At 37.1% G+C, this 20,296-nt stretch overlaps 1 protein-coding gene, 1 long non-coding RNA gene and 1 other non-coding gene across 4 annotated transcripts in view; 1 reads left to right on the top strand and 2 right to left on the bottom strand.

Moving 5' to 3' along the window:
• The window catches only part of LOC131519642 (uncharacterized), a 45,074-nt gene extending 29,147 nt beyond the window's left edge, over positions 1-15,927 (bottom strand). The window contains exon 1 of the long non-coding RNA XR_009265730.1: positions 15,846-15,927. This is a non-coding gene — a long non-coding RNA (uncharacterized LOC131519642). The remainder of the gene's footprint in view (positions 1-15,845) is intronic.
• The window catches only part of SPATS2 (spermatogenesis associated serine rich 2), a 151,218-nt gene that overhangs the window by 67,422 nt on the left and 63,500 nt on the right, over positions 1-20,296 (top strand). For both annotated transcript variants that reach the window (XM_058742895.1, XM_058742896.1), the window contains one exon: positions 6,304-6,569. In XM_058742895.1, the coding sequence (XP_058598878.1) occupies positions 6,545-6,569 (25 nt within the window). In that variant the 5' untranslated portion in view covers positions 6,304-6,544. The remainder of the gene's footprint in view (positions 1-6,303; positions 6,570-20,296) is intronic.
• On the bottom strand, positions 14,953-15,059 carry LOC131484173 (U6 spliceosomal RNA). The gene has a single exon (XR_009248079.1). It is a non-coding gene; the product is annotated as a U6 spliceosomal RNA (small nuclear RNA).

Genomic DNA, 20,296 nt, shown 5'->3' with positions numbered 1-20,296 from the left:
ATGTATGCACCCATGTGAAGACAACCTGGATCAAGATCTAGAACATTTGCCCTCTCAGAAAGTTCCCTCATGTTTGTTCTCAAAGGGACACCCTCCCTCCAGAAGTAACCATTATTCTGATTGCTATCACCAGATAGTTTTTGCCTGTTCTTGTGCTCATTTGCTTCACTTTTATTTTATTTTTAAAAAATGTTTATTTACTTTTGAGAGAGAGGGAGAGGGTGTAAACATGCACACAAGTTGGGGAGGGGCAGAGAGAGGCAGGTCCAGGCTCTGAGCTATCAGCTCAGAGCCCTACTCAGGGCTCGAACCCACAAACTGTGAGATCATGACCTGACCTGAAGTCATGGTCAGGTCATGACCTGACTTAACTGACTGAGCCACCCAAGGCACCCCTTCCCACCTTCACTTTATTTTTATTTATTTATTTATTTATTTATTTATTTATTTATTTATTTATTTATTTATTTATTTAAAATCCAAGTTAACATATAGTGTAATAATGACTTCAGGAATAGAATTTAGTGATTCATCACTTACATGTAACACCCAGTGCTCATCTCAACAAGTGTCATTCTTAATGCCCATCACCCATTTAGCCCATCCCCCCACCCAACACCTCGCCAGCAACACTCAGTTTGTTCTTTGTATTTAGGCGTCTCTTATGGTTTGTCTCCTCTCTGTTTTTATCTAATTTTTGCTTCCCTTCCCCTATATTTATCTATTTTGTTTCTTAAATTCCCTATATGAGTGAAATCATATGATTTGTCTTTCTCTGACTTATTTTGCTTTAGCATAATAAATACACTCTAGTTCCATGCACGTTGTTGTAAATGGCAAGATTTCATTCTTCTTGATTGCCCACCTTTACTTTTAAAAGATGGTTTTGCTAGATATAGAATTATTGCTTGACAGTTTTTTCTTTCAGCATTTTGAAAATGTCATTTCACTCACTGTCTTCTGACTTTCCTTGTTTCTGATGAGAAATCAGCAACCAGTTATATTGTTGTTTCCTGGTAAATGATGAGTTTGTTTTTTCTTGCTTCTTTCAAGATTTTCTGTTTTGGGCTTTCATCAGTTTTACTATATATCTAGGTATGGAACTCTGTGTTTATTGTAGTTGTAGTTCATTGAGCTTCTTGAGTCTATAGACTAATTTTTAAAAATATATCAGTTTGCATTGTTTTTGGTCCTTATTTCTGTCCTTTCTCTCCAATTCTGGAACTCCTGAGTTGTGTATATTATACTTGATGTTGTTCCATAGGTCTCTGGGCTTTGATTTTCTTTATTCTTTTCTTTTCAGATTAGATATCAAGTTTTCTGATTTTTTCCCCCCTTATACTCCAGTGTTCATCTCTAGAGTTTCTGTTTGTCTCTTTTTTATGATTCAATCTTTTTATTGACATTTCCTGTTTGTTTGGGACATTGTCTTCATATTTTTCTTAGTCCTTTAAAGTAGTTGGAAGATTTTGTTTAGTTTGCATTTGGTCCTACTTAGGGACATTTTCAGTTCCATGAGGGGTTTTATTTCCCTCTTCAGTTTGGGTCATACTTTCCTGCATCTTTACATGTCTCATAAATTTTTGTTGAAACTAGACATTTTACATAATATATTATAGCAACTTTGGATTCTGGTTTGTTTTTTCCTTTGAGAGTTTTTTTTGTTTTATCGTCAGGACTAAATCTGTGGAATGTTTCTTCCCAGTGTGTGGCTGGTAATATCTGCTCGGGTTGTTTTTGTTTTGTTTTGTTTTTATTTTTTTAAGAGTGTTTTCCTGGAATCACACCTATATCCATATGGCTTAGTGGTCAGTTAACCATTTGTCAAAGATTGTGCTAAACACATGTGAGCTAGTAGGGCTTCCACTCTGTGCCAGTAGATCTTTGTGTGTGTTGGGGAGCTCCTTTTAAAATCTGCTCAGACTTTTACTTTCCACTGAGCCCTCTCCTGTTTCTTCTTCCTGTGTTTACAGGCTCCTAGTGGGTCCTCTCTAGTCTCTCTAGTGTGTCTATGTGAGCACTTATCCTTTATAGTCTTGTTTCCAGATTTCCCTTTTAAATTCTGTCTAGTCTGCTGGCCCATTGCTTGTACCAACCAAGACAGCATCCTTCGGCCCTTTGCCACCAAGAATACACATTGTTACTGACAATGCTGATGGGCGTGGAGTTCTGTGCTTTGACTCAAATCGAGTCAGCCCTCTCTGTGAGTGAAGCTGCTAGTTTTTATGGCTTTCCCCACCTTGGTAGAACTACTTTTCCCACTGATGTGGGGGTAATGGGAACAGCCTTAGGCAGTAATGCCATGGACTCTCGCTTTTCTTACCCCAAGTTCAGTAGGTTTTCATGAATAACCACAGAGAAGGTAGCATTTGAGAAAAGATCTGAAGGAGGTGAGGAACTATTTCATGTAGATAAGTATCTAGGGATGAACATTCCTTACACAGGGAGAACCTCAAGGGCCTGAAGGTGAGAACATATCTAGGATATAAAAGGGGCAACAAAGAGGCCAGTATGGCTAGAATGGAGTACTGGAGGGAGAGAATAGTAGGAAATTATGTCAGAGAGATAAAGAGAGGATTGGGACAGGGTACTAGAGCAGATAAGACCTTTTAGGCTACTCACTTTTAGTCCTTTAAGGACTCTGATTTTTACTTTGAATGAAATGGGGAGCAGCTGGAGGGCTTTGAGCAGCAGATTTGAGACACAGTTTGTCTTAAATTTTAAAAGCAGCTAAAGTGAAATGGAAGCTGGAGAGTGGCATGATAGAAGACTCGGGATGCCAGTTAAGAGACTGTTACAGTCCTGATGATAGCAATGTAGGGGAGAAATGATTGTGGCTTAGATGAGGCTATAGCAGGAGAGGTAGTGAGAAATGGTTCAATTCTGGTGTATTTTATTTTTAAATTTAACTATTTGAGAGAGAGAGAGAGAGAGCCTGATCAGGGGAGGGGCAGAGAGAAAGGAAGAGAGAGAGAATCCCAAGCAGGCTCCATGCTATCAGCACAGAGTCCAACGTGGGGCTTGAACTCACAAACCATGAGGTCATGACTTGAGCCGAAATCAAGAGTCGGATGTTAACTGACTGAGCACACAGGTGCTCCAATTGTGATGTATTTTAAAGGTAGAAAAGATGGGATTTCTTCTGGTAGATTGGAGGTAGAGAGTGAACAGATTCAGATCCCTTATTTCAGTGGAATTTTCTTGCATATTATCTGTAAATGCTTTTTTGTTTCCTTTATTGAGTTCTTTATTTTCTGAGTCCCTGTATTGATCCTAAGTATCCTTAGATTGGGTCATTTTAGTGCTCTAATATTCTTTTTTTTTTTTTTTTAAATTTTTAAATATTTATTTATTTTTGAGAGAGAGAGACAGAGACAGAGACAGAGCATGAGTGGAGGAGGGTCAGAGAGAGAGGAAGACACAAAATCTGAAGCAGGCTCCAGGCTCTGAACTGTCAGCAGAGAGCCCGACACAGGGCTCAAACTCGTGAACCATGAGATCATGACCTGCCTGAGCTGAAGTCAGATGCTTAACCAACTAAGCCACCCAGGAGCCCCTCTAACATTATTTTCTAGTTGCAATCTCTTTTTTCTTCTTAAGGCTTTGCTCCATTCCATTTTTTCTATTTTCATCTGTACTTTTGAAAGTTTTATTTAAGGAATCCCTGTAGCCAACATGGGGCTCAAACTCATGACCCTGAGATCAGGAGTCACATGTTCTTGTGACTAAACCAGCCAGGCGCCCCGATTTTCATCTGTACTATTCTGTTTCTTGCTGTTTCTGACTTTTTATTGGATCTATAATGGTGTTGTTTTGATTTTTAGTTTTTCTTTAGTTTTGCAATCTACTTTCTTTCATTCTTTTTTTTTTTTAATTTTTTTTCAATGTTTATTTATTTTTGAGAGATAGAGCATGAGCAGGGGAGGGGCAGAGAGACAGCGAGACACAGAATCCAAAGCAGGCTCCAGACTGACCCGTCAGCACAGAGCCTGATGTGGGGCTCGAACCCATGAACGGTGAAATCATGACCTGAGCCGAAGTCGGACACTTAACCGACTGAGCCACCCAGGCACCCCTCATTCTATTTTTATCATTTATTTTCTAGCTCTTATTTTATTGAATCCCATTTCTTGAAGTATTCAACTTAGTATTCAAGGGAGAATCCGCTTTTGGTTTTGGGGGGTTATATTGTTTCCCTGATTTGTTTCTTCCTCTGCTGCATGGTAATTTCCTCTCTCTTGTTATCTCTTTTGTTATAGATTTTATAGTTACTATGGTTTTTTTTTTTTATCTTCTTTATGTTTTATGTGGACAGCTGTGTTCACAATTTTCGTTTGTAATTACAGAGTACGGATGAAAATATCTTTGATATGTTTCCCACCTTATTTGGGACCTATCCCCACCAAACCCTGCTCATCAGCTACAGTTAGTTGTTGACTTTTGCTTTCATCCTCTTTTCTTTAGGCTGAGGACATGAGGGTAAAGAAGAGCTTGCCATTGAAGAGTTTAATCCTTTGCAGTAGATCTAAATTCTCTTCTTTCTTCTAAAATCTCATAAAATGTTTTCTCTCAGGCCCACTCTATCCAGTGGTAAATTCCATGTACTTTCACAGGCTTTGACTGATTCTCCCAATTTGACTCAATTCTCTGAAAGATAGGAAGCTCCTGAGGTTCACCCTATCTTTCCTCAAGTCCTATAGTGGTTTGTAGAGAATCTTACTCTTGGGATGTAAGTGACATGACATACTAGTTGTAGGTGTACAGTCTAATAACACAGTATTTATATATATTGCAAATTGATCACCACAATTAGTCCAGTTAATATCTGTCACTGTACGAAAATTTTCTTCTTGTGATAAGAACTTTCAAGATCCACTCTCCTAGCTACTTTCAAATATGGAATATGGTATGAACTAGTCATCTTGCTGTATGTTACTTCCCTGTGACTTATTCATCTTTTAACTAGAAATTTGTACCTTTTGACCCCCTTCACACATTTTCCCACCCCCTCTGCCGCAGGTAACCACTAATCTGTTCTCTGTGTCCACAGAGGTTCTTACTTTTGGTGGATTTTTTAAAACTTTACCACAGCTGTCTACTTATTCCTTCCTTCTCCTCCTTCCACATTGGAGAGTATTTCACAGAGGGTTGCTCTCATTTCCTTCTTGGGTTGCATTATGTAAAATGTTTTTCCTATCATGTGTCTTGGTGTAAGAGTTCTTTGATCCTCATCATGCTTTCTTTACTCCGAAATCTTAGGCATGTATTTTTTAAAGTTAAGTAATACAGAAGAAAATAGCATTTTGTATCTTTACAACTTATAGAAGCTTCTTGCACTATGGGATAATCCAAATTTTGATGTTTCGGTTTTAATTAAAATTGCTTTGTTCTTTCCCCATTCACCCACCCCCTTCCCCAGTTTTCTTGCAGCTGTATTTGAGCTGGGATGCCTGAAGAGAAGTTAGATAGAGGAAATCCTAGAGGCAGAAAAAGATCCTTGACTTGGGCAGGAAGAGCAGGTGATAAGAAAGGTCTTAGGGAGTGACAAGAGATAATATTTTAGTTTGTGAAGCAGAGATGAGGGTAAGATTTTTGAGATAGATACAAAAGATAAGAGTAAGACAACTTTTTTTCCTGAACTAAGGAGATGTTCTGATTCTAAGATTAAAGTTTCTTTTTCTTTAATTCCAGTATAGTTAACATACAGTGTTGTATTAGTTTAAGGTGTACAATATAGTGATTCAACAATTCTATACATCATCCAGTGCTCATGACAAGTGCGCTCCTTAATCCCCATCCCCTATTTCACCTATCCATGCCCACCTCCCCTCTGGTAACCATCAGTTTGTTTTCTATAGTTAAGAGTCTGTTTTTTGGTTTATCTCTTTCTCCAAGATTAAAGTTTCTCACAGACTAAAATATTGCCTTTTATGGCTGCATTCTTTCTAGAGTACTATTCTTTTTTTTTTTTTTTTTTTTTTAATGTTTATTTTTGAGAGAATGAGTAGAAAGTGAGCAGGGTTAAGGGTAAAGTGAGAGGGAGACAGAATCCCAAGCAGGCTCCACGATTTCAGCACAGAGCCTGACGCGGGGCTTGAACTCATGAACTGTGAGATCATGAACTGAGCTGAAACCAAGAGTCAGATGCTTTACCAACTGAGCCACCTAGGCGCTCCTAGAGTACTTTTAATAGCCAGTTTTCTTTAGAAAAAATACAAACTAAATTCTATGGATATCGGTTAGAAATTTTGTACAGATGGCTGTTACTGTAACAGTGAATGTGTTTGTGTGTTTTCCCTCCAGAATCTCCCTGGAAAAAGAGACATGAATGTCTGCGATGATATTTCCTGACACGTTGATAGAAGAGAAGGAAAGGAGATCAACAGCTAGTGAGCAGAATTTCAGATAACCAGGATTTAGTATTTATCATCTCCAACTACAGACTTCCATTGCCTACTTTAAAATCAGAGATAACTACAGTCAGAACCCAGACAAGGCAAAAGAATATTTTTCATCTGTATTTTTTGAGATCAAAGAAATCACAATGTCTAGGAAACAAAACCAGAAGGGTAAGATTACATGTGGGCATAAATTGTTAAAAGCATAGTTATGAAATAATGGTATATATATTTTTAAAAGGTTCTCTTAATGTGTTTTGAATGGTCATATTTTCCCTCACCCAGTGCAATACTACTGATAGGTATAACTTATCTCCTTGTCTTGACTGCAGTTAATTTTAGAAGAGTATACAACATTCACAACTTTATCTGTTGTCTCTTTAAGTATTTGTAGATATTAGAGTATAGTTTTGTGTGTTACTAGTTTGGGAATTAACTCATATAACAATTGCTTTTCTACTTTTATATTAAATTGGGATATATTTGCCGGAAAGCCAACTGCGTCTAGAAAATGCACTCTCTGGAGTGTGAACACATGTTAGGGGGCATGGTGGGAGATAACTTACTGCAGGATATTCTATATCTGATGAGTTGATTATTTCATTGGAGACAGGAAATGAAGCAAGAGTAAGTGCTTCCAGTTTTAGATTCCTTCTTTAGCTTTCCTTCCAGGATTATTACTCTAGCTTCTTGTCTAAAGTAAAATATAAGATCCAGAGAATCAAGAAATACCAAGAATAGTTATGAGAAGGGGAAAGACAATAGAGACTCCATAAAATCACTTTTTCAACTTTTTTAGAAGAGCTGGAAAAATGCAAAGGAACAAATTTAACAATAGCACTAGAACTATTATACATAACTGGAATATATTTGTTAAAAGAATGACCGTAGCTATCCTGGCTTTTTTCCGCCTCATTCAATTTAATTTTAAATTTATTTATTTATTAAAATTTTTTTTTTTTTTTACTGTTTATTTTTTATTTTTGAGACAGAGACAGAGCATGAACAGGGGAGGGGCAGAGAGAGAGAGAGGGAGACACAGAATCTGAAACAGGCTCCAGGCTCCAAGCTGTCAGAACAGAGCCCGATGTGGGGCTCGAACCCACGAACTGTGAGATCATGACCTGAGCTGAAGTCGGACGCTTAACCGACTGAGCCATCCAGGCGCCACAATTTTAAATTTAATGTTCTTTAATTCAAAACAAAGCTATAGATTCAAGTGTCATGTGTTGAATATGAAGGAAATGCTTTTATTTTTTAGTTTTATTTATTTTAATGTGTTTATTTATTTTTGAGAGACAGAGCAGGGGAGGGGCAGAGAGAGAGGGAGACACAGAATCCGAAGTAGGCTCCAGCTCTGAGCTGTCAGCACAGAGCCTGACATGGGGCTTGAACCTACGAACTGTGAGATTGTGACTTAAGCCGAAGTCAGATGCTTAACCGACTGACTGAGTCACCCAGGCACCCCTATGAAGGAAATGCTTTTAAACTTAATTTTGACCTGGTAGTTCAAAAACCTAATTCTAAGAAAAGAATGTACCAGAGCTGCTTGTGTTTGTGAAAGCTGTAGTTTCATTGTATAGTAAATCTATATAAAGGAAATCTGAGTTCTAAGGAATGGTTAGATTACTAAAGAAACTGAACTGTTTTACGCAGTGAGATTATCCACTGAAAAGTTTTTATAATCGAAGTTTGTTTCTTCTTAATCATCATGATTCAGTTTGCTTTCTTCCTAGTTATGCTGGAAACATGGAGTATCTGTTTTCCTCCGACAAATGAGAAATACAATAGTAAAAATAGGACTCTAGACTTTAAAATAAAACAATTTATTCTAAAAAGTTTAGCATTTAATTTTTCCTTAAAAAGTTAACTTCGGCAGATTGCTTTGACCTTGTTAAAACTAGACTCTTTGTTTAATTCATGTCTGTCTTCTTCCAGAACTGTAAGAAAGATTCATTGCTTTTTTGTAATTGCTATCTAATTACTATAAAATGAATTTAGATTTTTGACCATATCATAGGCATTAAGTGCTAACAAATTTTGATTGAACGTAGCCTGAATTAAAACTTAGTTGGGAACAAAAGAAAGCTTATTTGTTGTTAGGACTTTCTCTGAAGTAAATCTGTATGTATAATCTATTTGAATAAAAAAAGGACAAAATATTTATATAATTTTATTTCATGTATTCATTTATATATTTAAAATTTGATTGTTGTGGGCTTTGTTAGTCCAAATAATTATACTGACTCTATAAACTTAGCTTTTAAAACATCAAAAAGAGAGCTAATATGGTAGTTTTTGTTTTCTAGTGATACTCATTTACAAAGAATCATTTTATTTATTTATTATTTTTTAAAGTTTATTTATTCTTGGTGGGGGGAGGGACAGAGGGGGAGTAAGAGAGAGAATCCCAAGCAAGCTCTGCACTGTCAGTTTGACACAGGGCTCAAACTCATGAACCGTGAGATCATGACCTGAGCTGAAATCAAGAGTCAGACACTTAACCGACTGAGCCACCCAGGCGCTCCACAAAGTGTCATTTTATAATGAGTTATGGAAACATGGTCTATTGTGGAATGAAAACATTTTCCTTTTGTCAGTGATACATGTAAATTTCTTATTTAATGAAATATTTAGTGGAGTTAAACTTGGAATGGCTTAAATTAAATTAAGGCCAATTTCACTTACAACTATTGATTGTTCCTTTTAGCCATCCTGGCAGAAATCAGTTAGATCAGTGCTTCTCAGAGTATGGACTGATATCTCTCTGTGCATTGGAGAAATATTTAGAAATGAAGAGTGTCTAGAAACTTATGGTGATTTGACAGTCTGCAACATCCAAGCCCTTATCAAAACAGTTTTATTGAGGTATAATTTAAATACCATAAAAATCACCTTTTATAAATGTGCAATTTGATTATTTTTCAGTAAATTTATGCAGCTTTGCAGCTATCACTACAATCCTGTTGTAAAATATTTTTCTAACCCCAGAAAGTTCTTTATTACCTGCTTACAATCAGTTCTTGCTCCCAACCCCAGTTCCAGGCAAACATTGATCTACTTTGTCTCTTGAGTTTTACTTTTTCTATAGATTTCATATAAACAAATTAATACAATATAGTTTTGTGTCTGCCTTCTTTTACCTAGTGTAGTGTTTTTGAGTTTCATCAGTTGTTGACTATATCAGTAGTTTGTTCCTTTTTACTACTAAGTAATATTAAAGTTATGAAAAGGAAAAACTTTTTTCTTTTACAGTCTGCTACTCATAACACTTTTGTAACCAGATGATGGGTGTTTTTCCCACACTGACCAATTCTCTGATACTAGCAGATGTCCTACAATTTGATTAAGTTCTGGTACCACCTACCAGGAGTTAGTGTTTGATCCCGCAGGTTAAGGCCTCAGTCCCACAAGATTCCCTTACTTCAGATGCCAATGGCAAGAAGGTCCCCACGTTACTCACACTTTGGTCCAACCTGGCTGCAAATGAGCAGTTTTCACGACTCCTCAGGTTCAGTAGCTCACAGAATCCAGGAAACACTTATATTCACTGGTTTATTAGATGGCAGAGGATATGATAAAAGATACAGATGAACAGCCAGATGAAAAGCCAGGTGAAGAGCTACGTAGGTGGGGCCTGGAAAGTTCCCAAACACAGGAGTTTTTCTGTCCCTGTGAAGTTGGGGTGTGCCCCTCTCCCAGCACATGGATGTGTTCCCCAACCCAGAAGCTCCTGAAATCACCATACTTTAGGGATTTTAATGGAGGCTTTATCACCTGTGCATGATTATTAACTCTAGCTCTAGCTCTAGCTCTGCTTCGCTCCTGGAGTAAAGTGTGTGAGGCTGAAAGTTCCAAGCTTCTAATCATGGTTTGATCTTTCTGGTGACCAGTCCCATACCGAAGCTATTCAGGAACCTACCAAAGTTGCTTCATTAAAATAAAAGATGTCCCTGGGGCGCCTGGATGGCTCAGTCAGTTGAGCGTCCGACTCTTGGTTTTGGCTCAGGTTATAATCCCAGGGTCGTGGGATTGGGCCCTGCATTGGGCTCTGAGCCAGGTGTGGAGCCTGCTTGGGATTCTCTCTGTCTTTCATTCTCCCTCTGCCCCTCTGCCCTGGTCGCATGTGTGCTCTCCCCTTCTAAAAATAAAAAATTAAAAACAAAAAAGTAAAAAACCCAGAACAATTCTCTTTAAAAAAAATAAAATAAAAACAGAATAAAAGATGCTTCTATCACCCAGGAAATTCCAAGGGATTTAGGAGTTCTGTGTCAGGAGTTGAAGTCAAAGACCAAATATTAGAACAAAAGATGGTCCTAGCACCTTTATTGCCTAGGAAATTACAAAGGTTTTAGGAGCTCTAGCCATGAGCTGGGGATGAAGATAAAAATATTTATTTCCGATTATATTACAATATCACAGATTATATCACATTTTGTTTATCCATTCAGCCGTTTATTATTCATTTGGATTATTTCTGGTTTTGGCTATTATAAATAATTATAAATTTGAACATTTTGCTCACAAGTCTTTATATAGGCATATGTTTACATTTCTCATGGAGAAGTACCTAAGAGTAAAAATGTGTAATTTTCAAAGAAAAGTGCCCAAACTGTTTTCTGAAATGGCTCATACCATTTACAGTCCCACCAAAAATATATATGGATTTCAGATGTGCCATATCCTTGCCAACACTTGGTATGGTCAGTCTTTTTTATTATAGCTATTTTACTGGGTGTGGAATGGTATCTCGTTATGGTTTTGATTTGGGTTTCCTTAGTGATTAATGATGTTGACTATCATTTCATGTGATTATTAGCTATTGTGTTATCTTTCTGGTGAAATGTCTGTTCAGACTCCTTACTCACTTTTTCGTTGAGTTGTTGGTCTTACTATTACTGTGTTGTAAGAGTTATATATTATGGATACAAGTTCTTTATCAGGTACATGATTTTTGAATATATTCTCCCAGCCTGTGGTCTTGTCTTTCTGTTTTCTTAATAATCTCTTTTAAAGAGTAAAAATTTTTTTTAATGTTTATTTCTGAGAGAGAGAGAGAGAGAAAGAGAGAATGTGGGAGAGGGGCAGAGAGAGCGGGGGATAGAGGGTCCGAAGTGGGCTCCGTGCTGACAGCAGAGCCTGATGTGGGGCTTGAACTCACGAACTGTGAGATCATGACCTGAGCCAAAGTTGGTTGCTTAACCAATGGAGTCCACCCAGGTGCCCCTCTTCTGGTCTTTTTTTTTTTTTTTTAATGTTCATTTACTTTTTTTTTTTTTTTTTTTTTTTTTTTTGAGAGAGAGAGAGAGAGCTAGCCAGCGTGAGTGGGGTAGGGGCAGAGAGAGAGGGAGACACAGAATGCAAAGCAGGCTCCGGGCTCTGAGGTGTCAGCGCAGAGTCCAATATGGGGCTTGAACTCACAAACTGTGAGATCATGATCTGACCTGAAGCTTGACGCTCAACCAACTGAGCCACTCACACGCCCCTTAGCTTTTTTTTTTTTTTTTTTTTTAAGTGGATAGTTAACGTAATGTATTAACTCTGGATTCTTTATCTTCTTGAGGGTATTTTAAAAATAATTAGCTTGGACATAAATTGAGGCATCTACCTCTCTGCCTGTCCCATGTGTACAGTCACAAATGTATCTGCACATTTTTTTTTTAATTCTAATTTTTATTTTTTATATTTGCTTTTTAGGGGTTGTCCCTGCATCTGCAGTGTTTATTGGTCAGCCAGTGATTTGGAATGAGGTTTTGCTAAACATCTCAAATGCATAAGCTCTGATCCTCTGCTGACTGAACCATATGGGTTGAGGAGGATGTTCAAAGTTCAGGCAGTTCTTAAGTTTGTTTTCACTTTTACCTTCCACTGGCCTCCTGGGTTTCCCTGTGCATGTGCATAGTTTCTCATTTAGCTAGGAATGTGTAAAGAGCTAATCTAGCTTTTCTGTGTTTTTTTCCAGGATTTCCCTGTTAACTATCCTACTTATTTACCACTCACTCAACCAAGACTCCAGCTTCAGGCTAACAAAGCAATGAGTTATTTTTATTCATTTCCAGCTGAGTTCTCTACTTGAGCTTGACAGAGCTGTGGAGTTTTGCCTCCCTCTCTAGTTAGCCTTCTTTGGCAGTAAAACTGCAGATTTTTATGGCCAGCCCTGCCCTGGTAAAGCCATTGTTCTCCACAAAGCTGGAGATAGGTGAATGGGATCAGTCCTAGGCAAGAAGCATACAGACTTCATTGTTCTTACTTAAGGCTCTAGCAATTTCTCAATTTGCCGTGTGCCTTTGGTTGAATTCTAGGGCCCTGAAATGGTTGTTGTTGACAGTCCTGTTCAGTTTAATACTTGTGTTTTCAGGAGAGGACTTGCCAATCTCTTCACACCACTCTCAAGCGCAGTTTTATTGTTTTATAAAAGCATTGGTCCTCAAAGATTAGAGATTAACAAAATAAAAACAACAACTAGTTCTTTATCCCTGATGGTTTGAATAGCTCTAAATTAAATAGTGGCAACAGTGGGCAGGTCTTTAGACCCTAAGTGGCCTACTAGTTCATGTGGCTTACTAGTTAATTAGGTAAAAAATGCTTCTGCCAAAAATCTCTTGTGGGCCTTACCCTTGGATTACTTGAACTGTTTGTTGGGCAACCAAATGTTGAAAATCATGAGCTAAATAAAAGAACTTTTGGGTAGAACCCATAGCAAATATTTGAGAACCTGTTAGGTTCATAATATGAAGTTATAGTGAGATAAATAAGCATAGTTTTTACCTTTACATCTGACTGATGTCTGAATCCAGCACTAGATAAAAGAAAGCCAACTCTGGGGTAATCCAAGGTTGGGAGTAGGTTTAGTTCTGAATCCCACAGATTACTTATGATCCTAATTTTCTCTCTAAATAGCTTTCAGAGACTAAAGAAGGATAAGACTGAACAATTATAATAACTTGAGTGTATCTCAGAATCATTCTGGAAATTAAAAAAAATTTTTTTTGAATCACTATCTCTGGGGATGGTACATTAGACTCTTTTAAACAGTCACATTTGCTAATATTTTTCTAGACCTAAATATCATGTTTGCCTGTCCATGTGTAACTGTATTTATCAAGTTACAGTGATAAGAGCAGATTCACAAGTATTGTACTTTTTTTGTTGACTTCATTTTACACTTAACTTTGCTTCTCTCTCTTCCTCTTTTCCCACTTGTAAAACTATTCAGCTACAAAACACCTTCACATTTGATAGTTAAACCTCTGAAACATTAAAATAGCTGACTTGAATTTCATAGTTGATCATGCATGAACAATTAATTTCTCTATCCCAGTACTATAATATTGCTTAATTGCTTCACTACTTACAAAAAGTTTTTTTAAGGTTTGTTTATTTTTGAGAGAGAGAGAGAGAGAGCACGTACACACACGTGAACAGGGGAGGGGCAGAGAGAGAGACAGAGGCACAGACTCCAAAGCAGGCTCCAGGCTCTAAGTGGTCAGGACAGAGCCTGATGCAGGGCTTGAACCCACAAATCATGAGATCATGACCTGGGCCGAAGTCAAACACTTAACCAACTGAGCCACCTAGGTGCCCGGCTTTACTACTTTTTGTTTTATACAGAACTGCCTAAATGTCTCTCTCTTTCTTTCCTCTTCCCTCCCCAACTGTTTTTCATTTCACAAAACTGAAACCCTGTATCCATTAAACAATAACTCCTTACTCTCCTTATCCTAGTCCCTGGAAACCACCGTCCTACTTTCTGCTTTCTGTCTCTGTGAATTTGACTACTCTTGATAACTCATACAAATGGAATCAAATAGTATTTGTCCTTTTGTGACTGGCTTATTTCACTAAGGATAATGTCAGAGTTAATCCATGTTGTAACGTGTCAGAATTTCCTTCCTTTTTAAAGCTGAATAATATTCCATTGTATGTATGTATTATATTTTGTTTACTTATCTGTAGATGGGCACTTGGGTTGTTTCCACTTTCTGACTATTGTAAATAATGCTGCTGTGAACTTGGGTGTACAGATATCTTTTGAAATCCCTGATCTCACTTCTTTTGGGTATATAGCCAGAAGGGAATTGCTGGATTTACAGTAATTCTGTGATTTGGGGAGGAACTGCCATTTTGTTTTCTGTAGCAGATGTACCATTTTACATTCCCATCAGCGGTGCACAAGGGTTCTGGTTTACCTACATCTTCTCCAACACATGTTGTGTTCTGTCTGTCTGCTTTTTAAATAGCTTCCCTAATGGATGTGAGGACTTCCTTTTCAAGAGAAGATCTACAGGGGCACCTGCGTGGCTCAGTCATTTAAGCGACTGACTCTTGGTTTTAGCTCAGGTCATGATCTCATAGTTTTTGGGCTCAAGCCCCACATGGGGCTCTGTGCTGTCACAGTGTGGAGACTGCTTGGGATTCTCTCCCTCTCTCTCTGCCCTCCTGCGTGCGCTTTCTCTCTCAAAATAAATAAACTCAAAAAAGAGAAAAAAGAGAAGAGGTACAAACTGCTTTTATTTTTTATCTTTAAATTTTTATTATTTATTTTTAACATTTTTTTTTTATGGACCACTTCATGGATTTGCATGTCTTACTTGTGTGGAGGCCACACTAATCTTCTCTGTAACATTCCAGTCTTAGTATATGTGCTGTCAATGTGAGTACTACAAACTATAAAGTCATAGAATTTTTATTTATTTATTTTTTTAATTAAAACCATATTTCTGAGAGAGAGAGAGACAGAGGATTCTAAGTGGGTTCTGCACTGACAGCAGCTAATCCGATGAGGGGGTTGAACTCACGAACCATGAGATCAGGACCTGAGCCGAAGTCCGACGCTCAACCAACTGAGCCACCCAGGTGCCCCTGAAGTCATAATAACTATCGGAACTGACTTCTTTATTCTTTGTGCCTCCCACTTCATCTGCTATACCTATAAACATTCACTGTATGCCTGTCTTCTGTTAGACTCTGAGCCTGTTGGGATAATAACTGGGTTTTATTCTTGTTTGTCTTTCTGACACCTGGCTCAGTACCTTGGTACACTGTAGACTATCTAGAGACAAATTTTGTTAAAATTTTAAAAATATCTCAGATTTTTTTCTTTTTTAAATAAATTATTTCTTAAAATTTTTAATTACAAATTTTTTATTGAATTATAGTTGACACTCATTATTATGTTAGTTTTAGGTGTATAACATGGTGATTTGAAATTATACAGCTCTGTGCTCACCACAGGTGTAGCTACCATCTGTCACCCTGCAACACTGTTAACAATACTATTGCCTATATTCTCTGTGCTATACCTTTCATCCCCATGACGTATATATTTCATATCTGGAAGTAATTTATAATGTTAATTAACTACAGAGCTAGGAACCTATGGTAGGCTGAATAATTCTTCTTCCCCCGTTCCCAAGATACCCATATCCTAAATGCTGTGGGTGTTACCTGTATGGATGGCCAAGACTTGGCAGATGTGATTAAAGATCTTCAGATGGAGAGCTTATCCTGGATCATCCAAGCAAGGCCTAAATGCAATCACAAGTATCCTTATAAGAGGGAGACAGAAGGAGATTTCAGATAGAAGAGAAGGCATTAGAACTATGAGGGTAGAGATTGGAGTGATATGGCCATAAGCCAAGGAATGCCTATATACCCACCAGCAGTTGGAAAAGGCAAGGAACAGATTCTTCTCTAGAGCCTTCAGAGGAGTGTGGCCTTGCCGTTACTTTGATTTCAGTCCAGTGAAACTGATTTTGGACTTGTGGGCTTCAGAACTATGAAAGAGTAAATTTCCATTGTTTGAGCCACCAAGTTTGTGGTAATTTGTTATAGCAGCCATGGGAAACTAATACAGAACCGAAGCACGTCTTTGGGTCTTTTAGTTCATTGGGTTCAACCACAGTTCTTTTCTTTTTTTTTAATTTATTTTTTTTTAAACTTTTTTTCTTTGATGTTTATTTTTGAGAGAGAGAGAGAGAGTACAAGCAGGGGAGGAGCAGAGAGAGAGAGGGAGAGACAGAATCTGAAGCAGGCTCCAGGCTTTCAGCACTGAGTCTGACGCAGGGCTCGAGCTCACGAACTGTGAGATCATGACCGGAGCCAAAGGTGAATGCCTAACTGACTGAGCCACCCAGGCGCCCCAACACAGTTCTTTTTGTTGAAAGTCATTTACTCACTCTTAATATACTTTTCTAATGTCATCTCTTTTTAGAAATTCAATAAAGAGGACATTTTATTTTAGGCTCTAGCTGACTGTTCTACAAAAGGTATCTGGAAATAATTGGCCATGTATTTCTTTTTCCCTTCCTTTTAGGAGTAAAATATCTAATATATCTAAAATATCTAATAATAAGGTGGGAAAGAAGTAAGTAAATGTGGTTTGTCTTTCTACCCTCGGCAATTAAAAAAATAGGTTATTCTTAGAATCAATTTAAGTTTTTTCTTACACTTCTCATTTATATGCTTCCTACAAAAAAAAAAATCTTCCCAAGTTTTTCTAATGTATCATTTTCAAAATTAGTCCAAGAGAGTTGGTTTGGTGCATGCAAGAATCCATTAGACCAAAGACAGGGAAGATAAACATTTTGAAGGGAGAGTAACAGGCAATTACCTGGGTGATGCAAAGAGGATAGAGCAGTTGAGAAGCCAATGGTGACAAACTCCTGGAGCCAAGAGGACAGTGATTGATGTTAAGGGCCTTCTGGATTGTAAGCGGGGACTTGTGACCCCCCACCCTTTGCTCTGGCATAGGACCCCAAGAGACTGAGTCCTTGTAGTAGTAAAAATGAGTGGAAATAGACTCACCTTTGTAGGAATTGCAACTTAGTTTCAAATTATTTCAGTATCTGAAATTGGTTTGAGGTAACTGGGTGCCTTGGTACAAAGCAAACAGATCCTCTCTGGAAATCCTCACAGATTATTTTCACTATCAGGTTTTTAAACAGATTATTTAGTACACACACACAAAAAATAGTTAGAACATAAGAGGATGAAACAATAAATATGGAATAAGAAACATTAGACAATAGAACAAATTCACAGGAGATCCAAATATTGTAGTTACTAGATTTAAAATAACTATTCTTGGGGAGCCTGGGTGGCCCAGTTGGTTGAGCATCTGACCTTGATTTTGGCTCAAGTGATGATCCCAGGGTGGTGAGATAGAGCCCTGTGTTGGGCTACACACTAGTGTGGAGTCTGCTTAAGATATTCTCTCTCCCTCTCCCTCTCCCTCTCCCTCTCCCTCTCCCTCTCTCCGTCCCTCTCCCCCACTTGTGCTCTCTCTCTCTTTCTAAAATAAACAAAATAACTGTTCTTAAAAAAAAAATTCTTAAAATGTTCAAGGAAATAAAGACAACTTGGAGAAGTTCAGCAGCCAACTGGAAAACTATTTTGTAATGCATATTTTAGAGCTGGGAAATGTAGTAATTGAAACTAAGAACTCAGTGTATGGTTTTAAAAACAGATTGATAGTATCTGAGAAGAGTCAGTGAATTACAGGATAAGTTAGAAGAAACTAAATGATATGGAAATTCAAAAGATTAGAAAATACAGAAGAGGAAGTAAAAAACATAGAGGCTACAGGGATAGGTATGCCATACGTGTAATGGGAACCCCAGAAGAAAGAATAATGTAGAGTATTTGAGGAGATATTGTTGATAACGTTCCAAAATTCATGAAAACCATCAAGCCACAGATTCAAGAAGTGCTAGAAATCACTAGCAGAATAAATATAATAAAGAAATCCACCTAGGAACATCATAATAAAATTTTGAGGGAGCAAAGACAGAGAATCTTAAAAGCAGCTAGAGAAAAACTGCAATTTTGAAAGGATCACAGTCAGACCTAGAGCAAACTTCTCAACAGAAAGAAGTCAGGAGAGTGGGATGATATCTTTAAAGGTCTGAATAAAAATAACTGCCAGTCTGCAACTCTACACACCTCATATACAGTGAAAATATCCTTCTAGAATAAAGTGGAAATAAACAGTTTTAAAAAGCAACAAAACAAACGAACAAAACCAAAAGTCCTCACCCCACTGAAAAAAAATGTAAAGGTACTCTGAGATAGAAGACCAATTGGAAAGTTGGAGATGCAAGAAGGCATGAATAGCAATGCAGACGACAAATACATGGTCAAGTCTGAAAAAAGACTAAGATGTTTTATTAGGATTTAAAAATACATAGAGAATTAGCACGCATAGTAGCCATGGCCTATAAATTGGGAGGTGCATAAGCTCCCTTGCTTTTTCAAAGAAGAGGGTAAAACTGCCAATTAGTGTTAGAATTTTGCAAGTCAAAAATTGATGTTATAATCTCCAGGGAAGCTATTAAATTAAAATAGTCACTACATACTGCAATATGGATGAACCTTAAAAACATGGAGTGTCTGGGTGGCTTAGTCAGTTAAGCAGCCAATTCCTGATTTTGACTCAGGTCATGATCTCATGGTTGGGAGATCGAGCCCTGAATCTGCCTCAGTGTTGAGAGCCTGCTTGGGATTCTCTTTCTCCCTCTCTGTCTCTCCCCCATTCACTCTCTCTCTCTCTTTCAAAATAAACTTTAAAATAAAAGGACATTATGCTAAATGAAATAAGCTAGTCATAAAAATGTAAATACTACATGATTCCACTTATAGAAGGTATCGTCAGTAGTCAAATCACAGAAACAGTAGAATGGTAGTTATTAGGAGTTGGGGTTATGGGGAATTAAGGGACATGGGGAGTTGTTATTTAATAGATACAGAGTTTTAATTTTGTAAGGTGAAAAAGTTCTAGAGATTAGTTGTACAATAATGTGAATATACTTAACACTACTGAACTGTATACACTAAGAAATGGTTAAGAAGAAATGGTTAAGAAAGAACATGTAAGTTTTATGCTATGCCTTTTTTTTTTTACCAGAATAAAAAAAAGAATTAGAGACTAACAAAAGAAAACTGTTCTGAATGTTTATGTATTAATATTCAGCCAATGTAGACTTTAAAGCAAAAAAGCATGATTAGAGATAAAGGAGGGACACTTCATAATGATAAAGCATTTGATTTAACAGAAAAAATAATTCTAATAGGTTTTAAAAAAATTGACAGAATTAAAAGGAGAAATACACAATTATAGTAGGATATTTTAACACAGATTTCTTAGTAAATGACAAAACAATCAGGTGAGGGATTAATAAGGATATAAAATATTTGATATAACTAGCACATGTGACATAATTATCATAATTAGAACAAATTATATCCAACAGATTAGTATATATATGTTTATTATTTTATAAGTGCATTTAGAACATTTTCAAAAATTCTACTGGCCACATACTGGCCATAAAGCAAATTGCCACAATTTTTAGAGAAAATCATACAGCTTGTTTTTTTACTATAGTGCATTTAAGCCAGTCATCCAAAAGTTAGAAAATCTTCAAATATTAGAGTATTAAGAAATATACTCCTAAATAACAGTTGGATCAAAATGAAATTAGAAAATACTTTAAACAGAGCAATAATAGAAATTTGTATACAAAAACCTGTAACATGCAGCTAAAATCGTGGTTAGAGGGAATTTTAATTTTTTTTAGCTTTAAATGTATATATTAGAAAGGAAGATAGACTACAAATCAGTGAGCTAAGTTCTAAGGAAGTTAGGAAAAGAACAGAAAGTTAAATCCCCTCCAAAATGTAGAAGAAACTAAATAAAATGATCCATGAATAAATGGGATCCCAGTATTTATGATATTTGTCCCTTTTTCCTGCTTTGTTGTAGTTATTAGACCTCCAGTTGTCTAGAAGTAATGAAGCAGAAGAGTTAACTATGTGAGGTGATGAATGTGTTAATTGTTTTGATCTTGGTCACTATTCCAACAGTACACATGTATATCAGCTCATCACGCTGTATACTT

This window comes from Neofelis nebulosa, chromosome 8 (assembly GCF_028018385.1).
Source record: "Neofelis nebulosa isolate mNeoNeb1 chromosome 8, mNeoNeb1.pri, whole genome shotgun sequence".
In the NCBI taxonomy this organism is placed as follows: Eukaryota; Metazoa; Chordata; class Mammalia; order Carnivora; family Felidae; genus Neofelis; species Neofelis nebulosa.
Note: the sequence above shows the minus strand (reverse complement) of the source record. Positions and strands in the feature narration are given on the sequence as shown.